Source organism: Cinclus cinclus, chromosome 22, assembly GCF_963662255.1.
Source record: "Cinclus cinclus chromosome 22, bCinCin1.1, whole genome shotgun sequence".
In the NCBI taxonomy this organism is placed as follows: Eukaryota; Metazoa; Chordata; class Aves; order Passeriformes; family Cinclidae; genus Cinclus; species Cinclus cinclus.
The window spans coordinates 8019725-8036210 of NC_085067.1; the positions used below are offsets into that span (position 1 = coordinate 8019725).

The window sequence follows — 16486 nt, forward strand, 5'->3', positions numbered from 1 at the left end:
GATGTGTTGGGTGCTGGGGTGATGCTGTCTCGAGTGTGGGTGTCCCAGCATGGGTGTTTGGTGCAGGGTGAGACCTTGCCTTAGCTTTCCTGCAGCATTGGCATTACCATGAGTCAAGATGAGATATGAACACTGAGGCACAGAAACCTGATGCTGTTGCTGCACTTGTAGCTGGGTCACAGCAATTTTTCCCCGTTTGGCTGTGAGGGATGGAGATTCTGGGGCTGAGCTCCTTTCAGATGTGTGGTCCCTGCACACCACCTTGTCCTGTTCCCCCTGACACCAAGAACTGCAGAGTGGGGTGGTTTGATTAGGGAATCCCTTGCCATGAGTTGCATCTCTCCCTTGGGGTGAAAGCAGAGCACCTGTGACTTTGACCTGTTTTAGGGACACTTTTGGGTGGCAGGCTGTCCTCTTGCCCAGGATTTAGAGCAGGAGGCACAAAGATAGTACGGTGTCTTGGTGGGGACAGAGCCATCACCCCTGCTCACAGCTGCCATCAGAGCTTGGGCACAGGATCCTCTGGCTTGCATGGCCATGGGCTGGACATCTGGGGTGTCCCACCATGTAGCTGGTCCAGTGGCCCCCGTGCAGTGGTGGCATCTCCTCGAGGGTGAGCTCCTGATGCAGAGATGATCTGGCCACTGCTGGTACACACAGCATGGGCTCCAGGGTTTGATTACAGCTCGACAGCTCCTGCAGTTGTCTGCCTTTAGCAGAGGACTCATGGGGATTGTGGGGCTCAGGCTGCTCTGGCCTCTCTGCATGCCTCAGTTTCTCCTGTGTACCTGTGCCAGCATTCCTCCCACAGCACACAATGGTTATGGGGCTTCTGTGGTATGGTCAGCTCCTGCTCTCTGTTAATAACAATGATGCATAGCTCTTTTATTCTTTCTGTTTTCAGGTGAATATGGCCTTGGCAGGGAAGCCTTTAGATGTGACACTCACCACCTCCAGAGCTGACCAATGGAACATGGTTTTTCCCCAGAGAGACGAAGTCATCACCAGCTTAGTGTCTGCCTTAGACTACATGGTAAGAGGCCAGTGGCACCCCTGTCCCTATGCCCCTCCCTCCTTTGGCCTCCATTTAACAAGGCTGTCTGGGTACAGGGCTGGCACAGGATGCCTGGTGAGCTCATTCCGTTCCCCTCTGCTGCTGGAGAGCCCAGGGAACTGCTGAGAAATAAAAACCCTTTCCTGCCCTGACAGCCATAAGGATCATAAAGTCAGCACAAGTTAATCTCAGATGTGTATTGTTTTTCCCATTAATATTTATGTTGGTATCAACTGGCTGTAGGGTGGTTGGCTTTTTTTTTTCTTGCTGTTTTACCAATGTTACGGTGAGCATTTACACAACAGCAGAACAATGGCTTTTTATCTCTGAGAACAAAGAAAATAACTTTCATATCTTTTGACGTAGAATTCCCGGTGGAAACCTTGCCTAAGTCAGCCGTGCTTACATAAACAAGATAGCTGTCTGGATTAAGTCTCGTGGACCAGAGCTAATCTTATTTTTAACTGTGAATGTGATCAATAAGGGAAAGCGGATGTGTAGTAACAAATGTCTAATGCAATGAGATGTGCTAAATAGCTCTCTCTTTTTAAAGTCAAGTCATATGTAATGCATTTATCTAGGATATGTTTTCCTCTCTGTGTGGGTAGAGGTTTTTTCATTAATACCAATTTCCTTCTCTTTGACATCACCACCCTACTAAGGAGCAGGTTCCCTGGAGCCTACACACCCCAAGCAGCTTTGATGATTTATATACATGCCATCCTGTACAGCAAATTATGTTACCATAGTTTGGCTTCTTAATGAATATACATTATTATGCAGTCCTTGTTAGGTGCTTACACTGGAGCCAGGGAGCCAAGCTCCTGAATTTCAGCCTTTATCCCAGTGCTTCACCAATGGCAGTCTCTATGCTCACTGAAACCTAGCTGCCTGTGTGCCTGGTAAATAAACCACAGGGCCATATGCATGTCACCAAGCAGGCTTAGGGTTTAGATTTGTTCTGCATCCATATCTCACATATCTGTGTTTTTGTGTTTATTTTTTGAGTGTTGGACCTTTCTGAGCAAAATACTTGTCCTTGTGACTGGGTTTTGAAAGGAGGTTTCTTAAAAATATCTGTTTTGTGGGATTTGATTCAATACCTCCTTGAAGAAGGTGAGCAGGAGGTAAAATCACCTAGTACAGAAGCTGGTTTAAGCCCATACAAGTGAAACTCACTGTACCTGTGTTCAGGGAGCTGAAGGGAGCTTAGGGGGGTTGGTCCATGTAACCCCCCTTGCTGTCCTGCTCCCTCCCTGGCTGCCAGCATCCTCTGAGTCCTCTGTGGGGTTGTTGATGTGTCTAACCAGGGCTGATGCTAGGAAAATCCCCCCTTTTTTACCCATTTAAATCATGACCTGGGGATAGCATCTTCCTAGCACCAGTGCTGTAGCTGTAGGAATATGACTTAGGCTGCCAGCACTGAGTAACTATTATAATATAAAAAATACTAATAAAAATGCATATACATGTGTATTATGTAGAGCAGGAAGGGCATGTTACATAAAGTGGATTAATGGAATAAGTTTTTTCCATCTCTTTATTGTTTTGCATAACTGTACAAGAAGAATCGTTCAGCTAATCTGGACTTTGACCATATTAGTGTTCTGCAGCTGAAATAAGATTCCTGTGTTCCTTATTCCATTAGAGCTGGTGGAAAAATGCAAATTGTTATCGGTTGTGGTGTGGGTTTTTTGTTAGTTTTTTTTTTTTTACAGGAACGTTTTATTTTAAAGAAATGCAATAAAATGTTTATTTTTAGGATAGGAAAAAGTGAAATAAAATTATGGGTAAATAGTTGTTGTTTACCAGCTGGATATTTTTGGGGAAATAAATATTTTTAGGGGATGTCATAAACCCATGAAATTCTGACATAAACCAGAGCACCGCTTTTGATGGAAGAATCTTTTTGATGGGAAGAAAAAAGTCCCAGTGGGAAATGGGAATGGGTGGGAAGCAGGGATGCTCCCCCATCCTGTTCTGTGCTCACCTGGTGCCTCCAACAGTGCTCAGCACTCGCCAAGCTGAACGCAGAGGTTGCCTGCATCGCCGTCCACGAGGAGAGCGCCTTCGTGCTGGGCACTGACAAGGGAAGGGTTTTCCTCAGCGCCCGCAAGGAGCTGCAGGCTGACTTCCAGAAGTTTTGCAGTGAGTATCTGCACCAGCACCCCCTTCCATGCCAAGGTTGGTGTGCCAGCCGTGAGTCCTGCTGCGCACGGAGGGGTTGTGGTTTGGGGGGCACCACAGTGCTGTCTGTCAGTCCGTGGTGCTGAGTGCTGGTTGAAGTGATGGAGAAATGGGGAGGGAATTGTGGCCAGAGCCTTTTCCCTGCCAGCCTCTTCCCTGCCTCTTTCCTCCTTGTCTCTTCTCTCCCAAAGCATCCCTGAGGTGGTTCAGGGCTGGATGGCTGCTCTGCTGCCCTGCTGCTGTTAGCCTCCAGCAGTGCTGCCACAGCACTGGAGTATTTTTTGAGGACTGAGCAGAAATAGTTTGTCCCAGTGATCCTCCCAGGAGCAGAATGGCTTTCTTGGTCCAAGACTTTTGTTCCTGGTTTCAGAAAATCAGAAATTGATTTGGTAGCTGGATGTGTTGTTTGTGGAGTTGCTTATATTTTTGAGGGATGAACAGTGGTGACGCGATACCTTGAGCAGAGACTGTGTTCCCCCAGCTTCAGATCAGGTTCACCAAGTATCTGAGGGATACCTGTGTATTACAGGCCTTCTGTCCCAGCTCTGTACCTCTGCCAGTTTCCAAAAACCAGTCTGGGAGATGAAGGGAGTGGGGGAACTGTTCTGTGAATGGGAACCTTGATTTTTTGGACAGCATCATCCCCAGCATGCTAGTTACTGCTGCCCTCACTCAGTGCAGAAGCTGGAATGGGACCTGGTTTTGGTGGTGCTGAGAACACCAGACCCAGATCTGTTCTGTGGTGGGATGTCAGTGGAGAGAAATACGTGGTGTTGACAGAAAGCACATAGGTTCTTAATCCACTGGAGACATAGTTCAGGAAGGGTTTGCTCTGGTGACACCAGTGCTATGAAGCTGCCCAGGTCACTGTCTGCTTGGGCTGTTCACTGCCTGGCTCTGTAGGAGCAGGTCTCTGCCATGGCTCTGCCCAGCCCATCATCCTGCTGCCCTGGGCAGCTGCTGGCCAACTCCACTATTCCATCCTCTCACAAGAGATGCCATTAGTTGTCCTCCACTGTATTCTGCAGGACAGGAGGCATTTGGGGGATGTTTCCTACATTCGTGGGCAACTCTGCCTTCCCTTCCCTTCCCTTCCCTTCCCTTCCCTTCCCTTCCCTTCCCTTCCCTTCCCTTCCCTTCCCTTCCCTTCCCTTCCCTTCCCTTCCCTTCCCTTCCCTTCCCTTCCCTTCCCTTCCCTTCCCTTCCCTTCCCTTCCCTTCCCTTCCCTTCCCTTCCCTTCCCTTCCCTTCCCTTCCCTTCCCTTCCCTTCCCTTCCCTTCCCTTCCCTTCCCTTCCCTTCCCTTCCCACCACCCACAAGATGTGGATAGCATGGGGTGGCCAAAGGGAGGGAACTCCTTCATGTTTCCTCAGGCTGAAAGAGGTTGTTCAGTCTGGAGAAGGGTCCAGAGAATCCTGAGAGCCCCTTCCAGTACCTAAAGGGGACTAATAAAAAAGAGGGGGAGTGACTTTTTGCCCAGGCAGGTGATGATAGAACAAGGGAGAATGGGTTTTAACTAAAAGGGGAGAGATTTAGATTAGATACTAGTAGGGAATTCTTCTTTTGAGTGTTATGAGCTACTGGGATATGTTGCCTAGAGAAACTGCAGCTGCTGCATACCTGGAAGTGTTCAAGGCCAGGTTGAACAGGACTTGGAGCAGCCTAGGATAGTGGAAGGTGTCCCTGCCCATGGTGGGTGGGTAGAATCAGATGGTCTTTACGGTCTCTTTGGACCCAAACTCTTCTCTGATTCTGTGACATATCCTGGTTGATGACCTACCTCTGTGCAGGGGCAAAGCACCTGGCACTAGCTCCTGATTCCCCTCTCTTTGGTTTCATTTATACCTTTCTCAAAAATAGTCATGTCTGGTTGAAAACAAGTCTTGAGCATGGGATTTGAGTAAAGTGGATGATGGTGCAGACAGGGTGAAATGTGATAACTGTCTTGAATTGTACAGGCCCCTCAACTCCACTCCATAAAGCCCTTACAATTGGTACACAGTGGAAAGTATCCCTGAAGTGCCTTTGATTTTTTGCTGCCCTCTGAGAAAGATCTGCATTAATGTAAAGCAGACATCACTTGGATTTGTAAGAAGCCTCTTATCTCTCTGGGATGCAGACCTTGCTTGAACACCCTCCTTTATCTGAACCTCTGGTTCTGCCTTTCTTGATGCATGGGGGGAATTGACAGTGATGGAATTAACGTCAGTGGAGGAGGGAGAGGCAGTACTTGGAGGATGCTGATGCATTTCACAAACTTGGTAAAACACCCCAAAAAGTTTTCCATGGCCTGTTTCACCATACTGTGGGAGGCATGTGAATCTTTACAGGGGTGGCATTTACTTACCTGTTTCGAGTTCTGTGTTGCTTTTGACCCATTCCCCATGATGTCCTTTATCCACAGAAGGATCTACGAGCTCCTTTTGAGCACCCAGGCCCAATTGCCAATAGGAGCCTGTCGAGGATGATGAAGGAATTCATCTTTTGTCACCAAAAATCCCTTGCAAATTACTGTGGATAGAATAGCAATAATGCATTTGTAGTGTTTAATTTTCTGTGCATTTACAGATGCAAAGAAGTCAATGCTGAAGATATGCTTTATTTGAAGTTTAATGGGGAAAATTAGCAGGAAATAGCTGGTATTACTGAGCTACTTGATGCTGAAGGGTGAAAAAGCCTCCATGAAAGACGGATTTTCTTTTCCTGAGAGATTGAAGGCTAAGCAGATTGAAACCAGAGACTAGAAATGGACTGCCCAATTAGTCATAACTGTTTCAGTGTGGCTTAATGGGAAAAGCCAGGGGAAAGGGGGCAGGCACCAGATGAGTGACCCTGCTGCTGGCACCACTGCCTGTCACCAGTACCTTTCCCTGCAAACTGGGGGCTGCTGGGATCAACCCAGTAAGATGTCATCCAAGCTGGGCCCTGAGGTGGGTGGGAGACTGGGGACACCTGTCTGCTCACCCCTTCTCACCACAGTGTCTCCTGTTTTCTCCTCTCCCCTCACAGGAATCCAGCAGAGGAAGGAGCAGGACGCAGAGGTGCAGAAGAAGGCAAAGGAGTGCGGGCAAAGGGTGCTCAGGGTCTCCCCGGACCAGGGATCAGATGTGTACCTCCTCAGGAAGATGGTAGAGGAAGTGTTTGATGTGCTTTATAGTAAGAACCTTCATGCTTCCCTTTGGGGATGTGGAATGTCCCTGGGGCTCACTGAGCTGCCCAGTGCTGCCACCAGCCACAGCTTTCATTGCCAGCCCAGCTCCTCAGTGTGGGAGCAGGCACTGCCAGGGGCAGCATGGTGAAATATAACTCTAGTATGGTGAAATGTGCTCCTGTATAGAGTTAGTGCTGCACTGAGATGTATTTGGCCACTGCTTCTTAGTTTTCCAGAGTCCCAAACTGAGCCAAAAAAATTCCCTGTGCTGGATGAAGCATTCTTTGTCTCCCATGACCAGGGGAAGCTTCTGTAATGCCCTGAATGTGATTTCCAAGCACACCTTTATCCCTACCACTGCATCCACAGCACCTCTTTCATAGCACTGTGTTGGAGCTCTGCAGATTCACTCCCTCTTTTCTCTGGCAGGTCTGTTTAAAAAGAAAACAGATTATTTTCTAGTACGTGGCCCTGCAGCCCCAACTTTGAGGTGTTGCTGTTCCAGCACATCCATCATCCCCAGCAATAAAGCTTCTGCAATTAAATATAGATGACCATATGGCTGTTGGTATGGAACCCAGTGGGTTGCAGAACTCCTTCCAGGCTCAATCTGCAGTGGCTTGAGCAGCAGCAGCACCTTCTTCTCACTCACCGGGATCCCCTGGAATCCCCATGGAGCAGCTGGCAGCAGTGGCCTTGCTGCTGGCCCATGCCTTGGCAGCACCTCTAGAGCTGTGCTAGTCAGGGTAGGAAAAGCAATATTGGCTGGGGAAATCAGAGCCCCAATTATTCCCCCATGTTGCTGAGTGGATTGTGTTAGTTCTGCATGATGCTTTGGGGGAGTTCAGGCCCTGTGGCTGGGCCAGCTGCAGAACTGGGTGTTTGGCTTTTCTGGTTGCAGCTCCCCATCACCATCTGAGATTCAGGGCCTGGTAGAGCCCTGCTGGGGCTATGCAGGTGTCCTTGAATGCAAAGTGCAGGCTTTGCCCCTGCTTGTGTATGTGATTTGGGGGTGGGCATTCCCACATAACAGAAGGGGAATAACAGGAGCTGCCACCAGCTACTGTGGCTCACATGCAGGAGTTGCTGCTGCTGGCTATTGCTGGCATCTTCCACAGGCTTCACAGACAGAAGAGGGACATGGCATCCCTTCTTCCCTGGGACAGACAGTCACTGAAATTTTCTGAAGCCACTTAAAGGACTTATAGGCAATATTCCCATTAATGGGAGCAGTCAGATCCTATTGCTGCCTTCCAAAGAATGAAGGAAGGGGTGATGCCGAAGAGCCAAGGGAACAGAATGGTGAGGGTGTTTTTTTTTTTGCTGGTGAATTCCCTCTCCAAGCTGCCAGTCTCATTGTCCTGCTTCTGGGACAGTGCCAAACTTTGCTGTCCTCTTGGGAATATGTTAATTATTAAAACCTGACATAGAATAAACATATAATTGCATTAGAAAAGCTTGATCATGGTGCATCTGCATGGGGTTTATGAACCCGGCAGCCCATCCATTGGATGATTAGTAAGGCTCTTTACAGTTTCATGGTGTATGGAGTTGTGTGGGGACACACTGGCCACATCCTCAACACAGCATAGCCAGCATTACCACAGCAGAAGAAGGTTGGGCATCCCTAGGACAGCAGTTTTGGCTTAGGCACTGGGTGTAATTCTGCCTTTGCTGCTGCCTCAGTAATATCAGCTGTATCCATCCTTGAGCTGCTCTGTGGTGAATCCTGACAAAGCTTCTTGCTCCCCTCCCTTCATTCCCCTTGGGAAGAGCCTCTCCTGTTTGAGTGGGGAGAAATACACAGGAGATAGTAGATGCCCCAGAGTGATTCTGTTTGTAACACTGAGAGGACTGTGAGAGTTTAACAATTATGATTCTCAGGGCTTTTTTTTTATCCTTTCATCAATAAGGATTGGAAACAAAAAATCTTTTTAAATGCTTGGTGAAAAAGATTCCCTCCAGAGCCAGGTAATCTCTGCAGGATGACTGATTACCAGCTTCTATTAAGCAGGCATTAATGATGATTATTGTCTCTTTAGCCAAACCATGAGTTTCTGTGCAGCAGCGCGAGGGTTCTGAAGGTCACCTTGACAATAACGCAGTCCCCATAAAAATATGTTTGGGGATTTCTTGAGCATTGGGTTGATAAGGAGCCACTGTGGGCATTGGAAGCTTCTCCCAGTCTTGAAGAGAGGTGGTGAAGGGAGGTGGAGAGCTGCTAGAGCCAGCACATTGGGGCAGGGAAACTGTCAGCTTGCAGAAAATAAACTCGTGGTGTTGAGGTTCAAAGGCTTACTGAAAAACTTTGGTTATTTGCTTAATTAAAATATTATCAATCCTCCTTATAAGAAGCCTTAATGGCTCATGCAAGTTGCACGTTGTTAGTTATAATGTATTCCCTCAAAGGACATGTTGAAGAAATCACTTTTAGCAAGGACTTGCTTGCAGTGTCATAAGATTTGCAGTTTCTGTAAGATTTTTTGGTGTTGTTTTTTTGGTTTTTTTTGTTTTTTTTAAGAAGAGAGAAAAAATAAAAGATTGAGAAGAAAATCCACAGTATAAAATCACTCAACAACTTAAAGGTCCCATAATCTTCTCTGTCTGCACCTCAGCCTGGAGATGAAGGTGCAGGCACTGTATCATGCCACCAGATGTTCAGCATCTGGACACTTCTTTGCCAGACAAGTTGCATTCCTACATGGCTGTTTCCTGTGCTTCATGCTTTCAGCACCATGTTTATTGATCACAGTGGCTTGGGTTGGTTTCCAAAGTAATTTTTTCCCCAGAGAGTAGCTTGAGGGTTTTTGCCATTCCTTGAAATCCTTCAGAGTAGGCTGTTTTTCTAGTGGTGTTTTTCCTGCAAAACATAGTAAGGCAGCCTTGGTTTGGGCACACAGGCTCTTTATCTCGCTTAGAAAATCCCTGTATAATGGCAATGCTCACTGCTTGTCTGCTGCTGCCAGGGAAGGGAAAGCAATTGTACCTGACTCCTTAGGGAGATTTTGGTGTCAGAGGTAAAATGGAGCCAGAGGTACATGGTGAGGACATGGTGGGATTATGCTGCCGGTGTTGAGGAGAGCAGGTGAGAGTTCTGGGCAGCTGGAGGTGATTGTGCAATCAAAGTATCGATGTTCAAGCTATCTGTGAATAGTGGGATGGAGGGAGATTATTGGTTTTGGTTTTTTCCTTGTCTGTCATAGTGAATCAAAGCTGCTTGACAGCAACAGCAATCAAACTGCTTTCTGTTCTTCCAGGAGGTAAAATAAGAAAACTGACTAGAAATGAGGTTCCCAGAATATCTCAGTAAGCATGAGATAGAAATCATTGCGAGCTCTCTGCCTTCTTTGTCAGCCCTTGGCTCCTTCCCACCTTGCTGATGGCCACGTACCTCACTGGCATATGGCTGGGCACTCCCAGGGGTGGGCTTGTGCCAAGTGACCCCAACTGAGGATTCTACTGTGAAACCTGAATTATGAGACATCTGCTTATTGGCTTTTATGAGCTTTCTATTAATTAGTGCTTTTAGAAAGGAGTTGGAGTGCCTTGCATGCTAAGTGCAAAGGTAGGAATGGGCTTTTTCTCCTAATGATTCTGTTGGTATTTCTTGCTCTTGCATTTACTCCTCCAGCCCAGTTCAGCTGTGGTCAAGGGCACAGGGTATTTGTCAGTGTGTAACTCTGTCCCCTCCCCAGGTGAAGCCATGGGGAAGAGCAGCGTGGTCCCTTTGCCCTACGAGAGGTTCCTGAAAGAGCCAGGCTCACTGGCTGTTACTGGCCTGCCCGAGGGCATCAGCTTTAAGAAACCCCTGGAGTATGATGTGAAATCCCTGATGGCCATCCTAGAGCACAGCCACAGCATCCGCTTCAGACTAAAAAGGTAATTTTGGGGACCTCCAAGGAGCAAGACAGCAGCGAGCCCTTGGGATGGTGTATCTTACAACACTGGCAGATGATGATTTTGTGTGGCACAGGCAGGAGGGTCCCTCCCATGTCCCAGTTTCTCCCACAAACCTGGGTCTAGCCATGCCAAATCCAGCCTTGCACAGAGATTTGTTCGTGCTGGGGGGGCTTGAGTCCATTTCAGACTCATTTCTATAAAAAGTGTGTGTAAACATGCACATTAACTGCATCTTTTTATGTGTCTCTGCCAAAATTTCCACTGCGGTAAGCTAAGTGCTTTTCTGTCTCCAGAGGGATTTCCAGGGTAAATGCTGCAAGTGTCTTCCCAGGCTGAAATGGGTTTTGTAATGCCAGACAAGGAGGGAAGTGGGGGACTGCAGCAGAGCAAATTCCTCCTTTTGGCCACATTTATGCAAGGGGTTCAGTACTTTTAGGTGCATATCCCCTGCATTTGCCTGGCTGGCAGCACCTCAGATCCATTCAGAAAAATGCTGAGCATGACCAAATACCTCCTCTAAAAGCTTGATGCTTCTGGAAAATCAGGCTGAGACAGCTGAAAGTAGGACACGCAGAATTTGAGCTGTCTGTGAGCTTATGTCTCATGTGGAGCACATTGGTTTCTTCAGTCTGAAACTCATTCGTGGGCTGGCTGAACTCCCCCTTGAATGTGCCGTGGGGGCTGGGGGCTGGCATAGGCAATGGAGCCAAGTGATTGTGGTCATAAAAGGTTTTACCCCTTAAATGCACGGGGCATGGAGCTGGGCAGCTTGGTACTAGTGAATAAAAATGCTTTGAACTGCTGTAAGACTAACCAGGTCCACTTAAAGAAGACAAGAACTGTTTAGGTGCCTGAAGATGCTTAGAAGGTGCTTAGAAGCCTCAGGAGTTTGAGTGATGGATGTAGCTTCTGAATCATAGAACAGAACTATAGAATGGTTTGTGTTGGAAGGGACCATAAAGACCCTCTCATTCCAAGCCCCTGCTGTGGGCAGAGGTGCCTTCCACTAGTCCAGGTTGCTCCAAGCCCCATCCAGTCCAGCCTTGAACACTTCCAGGGATGGGGCAGCTTCCCTGGGCAACCTGTGGCCGGGCCTCACCACCCACACAGGGAAGAATTTATTCCTAATATCCAATCCAAACCAGCCCTCTTTCAGTTTGACGCTGTTCCCCATTGTCATGTAACTCCCTGCCTTTGTCAAAAGTCCCTTTCCAGCTCTCCAGTACCTTTGGATACTGGAAGGCCAGAATATGTTTTCCCCAGAGCCTTCTCTTTTCCAGGCTGGACAGTCTCAACTCTCTCAGCCTTTCCAAATAGGAGAGGTGCTCTAACCCTGTAATCGTCTTCATGGCACCCCTCAAGAAGCAGCCTGGCAGCTGGTGCTGCAGCATGTCCCACTCTCCCAGGCACAGCTCTTCTTGCCCATCCACATCCTTGCTTGTTGCAGCTTAGCAGTGCCATGGGCTCAAAGGAACCTGTTTTTCCCTCCTCTTCTCCCTTCCTTCCCCCCAGGCCAGCAGATGAACCCAGCCGAGAGCCCAACCCAAACATCGAGTTAACTTGTTCCTCCCTCGCCTCCAAGGGCAGCCGAGACTCTGGTGCCAACGGCCCCGTGGCCAAATCCACCACCCAGGATGCCCCCTCCGCCATTGCTATCACCAACTTCCTGTACGGCGTCTCGCTGCCCACCCCTGCCACCATCGACCTCAAGCAGGAGGTGTCCTCGGGGCTGCCTGGGCCGACTGCCGTGGGCGAGGCGCTGCTGGCTCAGCCGGCCGGAGAGCTGAAGGTGCCTTCCTCACAGGAGTACAGCGACTGCTGTGGTAATAGCCTGGAGTTTGCTCTGGGATGAGGGCCTGGTGCATTGCAGACCCCTGGCCCTGGTAGGGGCAGGCTGGGAGTTTTGGTGTTCCTTGATGTATTGGTTAGGAAGTAAAATCAGTGAGAGACTCCAAGTCAGAAATAGGATTTAACAGAAAAAAAAAAAAAAAAAGAGAGAGAAAAATAAAATACATGCAATAGTACAAAAGACAACCACTGAATACAATCTGACACCCCACTAGTTAGGGTGGTGGTAGCAGTCCAGATGAAGGGGTCTTGTTGAAGTAGTGGTCCTGTAGAAAGCTCTGGTAGCTCTTGTCCTCTGGAAACCAGTGAGTAAGGGCTGCCTTGATGTTCCAAATCTCAGATTTTTTCCCCCAGAAAAATTTTTTCCCCCAGCTTGGCTCTTCCCCCCAGATGGAGCATCTCCCAATGGGATGATGGAATTTTATCAGTCCTGCAGTGGGGCTCAGTGCCCCATTAACAGGAGATTTCTCCCTGGAGAAAGTATGGGTTGTGGAAAACATAACACTGCCCCACCTGGTTTTTAATAGATGGCCCATTAGCAGAGGATATCTCCCACAGAGATAAGGATGACTGCCCCAGCTGTTTTCAGCAGAGAGTGATAGAATGCATACTTTTGGACACATCTTTACATTGTAACCTAGGACACTTGGATGAAAACCGGTGTAGAGCTCAGCCACTATGGAAATGAGCAGAACCCTTGCCATGCTGCACTGCCCCAGCCCTTCCCTGGCTGCCTGCAAGGTGCTGGCAGGGCACACCTCTGTTTTTTCCCCCAAAATGACAGGTGCTGCACCACCAGGCTAGAAAGGCAGCTGGACTAGGGAGGCAGGGGTTGGTCTGGCCAGCACAGCACCAGGTGTCACAGGCCAGGGTGCACGGAGGAGAGATAGAAGGGTTGGTGGGGGACAGCAACCCAGGGTCTTTTGATGCCTGCAGCACTGGTCAGGCTCTCATCAGCCCTTTCTCCTTGTCTCCCCTCTTGTCCAGGACAGAAATCATCAGTCTCCGGAGGTCCCCTCATCCAGAATGTGCACTCATCCAAGCGCATCCTCTTCTCCATTGTCCATGACAAGACAGGTCCGTGTCCTGCTCCAGCATTAAAGGCAGCTGGCAGCTTTAGTGAAAGGTTTCCCCCTCACCACACCTCTCCCCAGCAGTCTCCCTGCCCTCTCCAAGCTTTGCAGGGACCTGGCAGTGCTGGAGGTGATGCATCTCACATTGGAGCCAAGACCTTCATCTCTGCTCCGACCCATCCCTGCCATTCCAAGATGCTGATAGTGGTCCTTGAGCACTGCTGGCTGTCTGGGAATTCCCATCTCTGCCTCCTGCACAGGGAGCCAAGGCATGGCTTTGGGAGAGGCTGTTTGCCCCAGCTGCAAACAGCATAACCTGCTGAAAACCTGGCATTATTTCAAAAGGACTGAAACCCACTTGTCCCAGGGGGGTTCTGCAGCAGTGCCTGGGGGGATCAGCAGTGGGGAGGAGACTGCCATTTCCCCACCTGCACTGCACCCAAGGGAAATGCAGCCTAAAAACCCATGCCTGCCTTAAAGAAGAGAAAAAGTTATGGGTGGGAAGGTTGGGAAAGAGGAGAAGATGGAAAAGATCCATTTGTGAAAGGCCTGTACCTTTCAAAGGTTCATTCCAGGTGGAGGTGGCTCTGTGCAAGAGGGTCTTTCATTTCAGGGCTGAGAAATTTTATGGGGTCATTTCTTAGGAATCTGCTTTGCACATGCCAAGGAGAGTGCTCAGGTCTGGGGTTGGAGAAGCCCAGACCTTATCTGACAGCCTGGCAAAATTTGCTCAGGAACAGGGAAATAATATTTAAAGTCTTGTTCCTGCTTCACAGCACTTTGCAGGAGAAAAGTGCATCTGCTGTGTATGAACCATATGGAAGTTTCTTATTTCTTGTATTTTGTTTTGATAGATAAGTGGGACAGTTTTATAAAAGAAACTGAAGACATCAACACCCTTAGGGAGTGCGTGCAAATTCTTTTTAACAGCAGATATGGTGAGTAGGAGTTAATATCCCATTATGCATCTGCAGTGCTTGTGGATTGCATATCATTATATAGCAATCATTTTTGTTCCCTAACACAGCAGCAGAAGCCATATGCTAGAGCTCCCTGCTCTTCCTAACACATTTAGCTCAGCAGCTCCCAGTCTCCTGAAGGTTATGTCAATATTTCTGTTTGGAGCCCCACACCATTGTCAAGGAATTTATAACTGGGCTGTAAAGCAGCCCTGTCTGGGAATGTGGCATGCTGGATCATAGCACTTGGGCACCAGGAGTGGTGGCATGTGGCCCTTCTTACATACATGTGGCAGGTAAAAAGAAGGTGGTCATTGTTGCAGCTGCTTTTTTTCTCCATCTTCACAGCTTACATATGTTGTTGCTGCTCCCTTTGCTGTGGGCAGTGCTTTTAGGGTAGATCCTGGGAATTAGGGCAGGTGGAAGCTTGGGAAATCATTGTGGGGCTGGTGGGTTCTTCAACTGTGCCATCCCTATCAGGCTTTGTAATTTGTGAGTTACAGATGGGCTGTAGATGTGTGCTGTGTCACCTGGGAGTTGTATATGGGCTTGAGACAAGCCCTTTAACTTGTGATTTGTATTTGTGTACCTGGAGTGTGTCCAAAGGGTAACAGAGCTTAGGAAGAGCCTGGAGCACGAGTCTGGTGAGGAGCAGCTCAGGGAGCTGTGTGGGCTCACCCTGGAGAAAAGGAGGCTCAGGGGGCACCTTCCCACTCCCTACAATTAGCTGAGGGAGGTTGTAGCCAGGTGGGATTCAGTTTCCTCTCCCAGGTGACAAGTGACAGAATTAGAGGCAATTGCTTCAAGCTGCTCCAGGGGAGGTTTAGATTGGACACCGAGGAAAATTTCTTCACTGAAAGGGTGGTCAGACACTGGCACAGGCTGCCCAGGGTAGTGATGTAGTCACCATCCCTTGAAATGTTCAAAAGAGCATATGGCTGTGGTACTCGGGGACATGGTTTGGTGAACATGGTGCTACTGGGTTAACAGCTGGAATCAATCTTAGAGGGATTTTCCAACATTATCAATTTTACGGTTCCACGTGCTATGCAGCTGGTGAATCACAAACCTGCTGTGGTGGGTCACAAGGAGTTTGGGAATGATATTTGGACCAGCTTACTCCTGGTTTGATCATCACTGGGCATGTTTGGGAGTTTTGGAAGACACTTAGCTGTGTTTCCTGCTGCTTTCCTTTTTGTCCCATTTCCCATGGGAGAGCTGCTCTTGGGGCTCACTCTCAGGGACAAGCAGAGAAGAGGGCAGAAGGCATTTGCTCTGCTCGAGTTCAAACCCTTACAGCTTTGTTTTAGCGTCTGTGAAAGACAAGGCACTTGTGTAAATGAAAACCATGTGTTCATCTTTCAGCTGAAGCCTTAGGGTTAGACCACATGGTCCCCGTCCCATACAGGAAGATTGCCTGTGACCCCGAGGCAGTGGAGATCATTGGCATCCCAGACAAAATACCTTTTAAAAGACCTTGCACATATGGTGTCCCCAAACTCAAACGGATACTGGAAGAGAGGCACAACATCCATTTTGTCATCAAAAGGTGGGTGGCAGGGAAAGCAAAAGGAAGTGTATGGCTCAAGGGTGTCAGGGATTTGAGCTATGCTCCCTCCATGCTCACAGGGTTTGTTTTGACACAAGAAACTAGTTTCACTCTCTTTCATAAAACACAGTTGAAAGCTCTATCCCCCTGCTAACCTCTGGTTTTCATTTCTCTCTCTCTTTTTGCAAGGATGTGGCAGAGCTGGCTGTACCATGATCATCCCCAAGTTCTGCCACCCTGTTTTAAGTGATCAAACTTTGCTGATACCCCCCCCCCCCCCAACAAACATTTGAAGGTGGTTACAGCACTTTCAATAACATTTGGTGGATGGGAGCGATTGGCCCTGGGTGGAGGGAGGAGCATCCATATTCTCAGGGTTTCCTGTCCACCTTGTTTTTCAGTGATCACTTGTGCACATCCTCTGCGTCTGGTGATGAGAATGTAACACCTGCAGTGTGTCTAGGTGTCTGCCTTTCCTCTGGGGTAGGAGGAGTGGATGTATTCCCAGTTATCACTGTGCTTTGCAATCACTCTTTGCTTCTCTGTCAGGAAAATCTGCTCTGTCATACTTGTGTTGTTCCCTTCCTAGAGGTGTGAAACTAGGGTGCAGAAAAATCCTGGACAAGGCTCCCAAGGGGTCTAAAATCACCAACATTGATGGAATTCAGGCATTGTGAAAGGGATTAGCTTTCCTGATGTCAGTTGGTAGAGGAGCCACTTTGTCCAGGCTGCACCAGGTTGGCTCAGGCTGTGAGATGTGGCCCTG

General features: G+C 48.4%; 1 protein-coding gene across 1 annotated transcript in view; it reads left to right on the top strand.

The window, feature by feature from the left end:
• Window positions 1-910: 910 nt before the first annotated feature.
• The window catches only part of GTF2IRD1 (GTF2I repeat domain containing 1), a 46593-nt gene continuing 31017 nt past the window's right edge, over window positions 911-16486 (top strand). The window contains exons 1-8 of the mRNA XM_062506817.1: window positions 911-1033; window positions 3061-3202; window positions 6250-6396; window positions 10087-10270; window positions 11804-12114; window positions 13127-13216; window positions 14067-14150; window positions 15537-15720. Coding sequence (XP_062362801.1) covers window positions 911-1033; window positions 3061-3202; window positions 6250-6396; window positions 10087-10270; window positions 11804-12114; window positions 13127-13216; window positions 14067-14150; window positions 15537-15720 — 1265 coding nt within the window. The remainder of the gene's footprint in view (window positions 1034-3060; window positions 3203-6249; window positions 6397-10086; window positions 10271-11803; window positions 12115-13126; window positions 13217-14066; window positions 14151-15536; window positions 15721-16486) is intronic.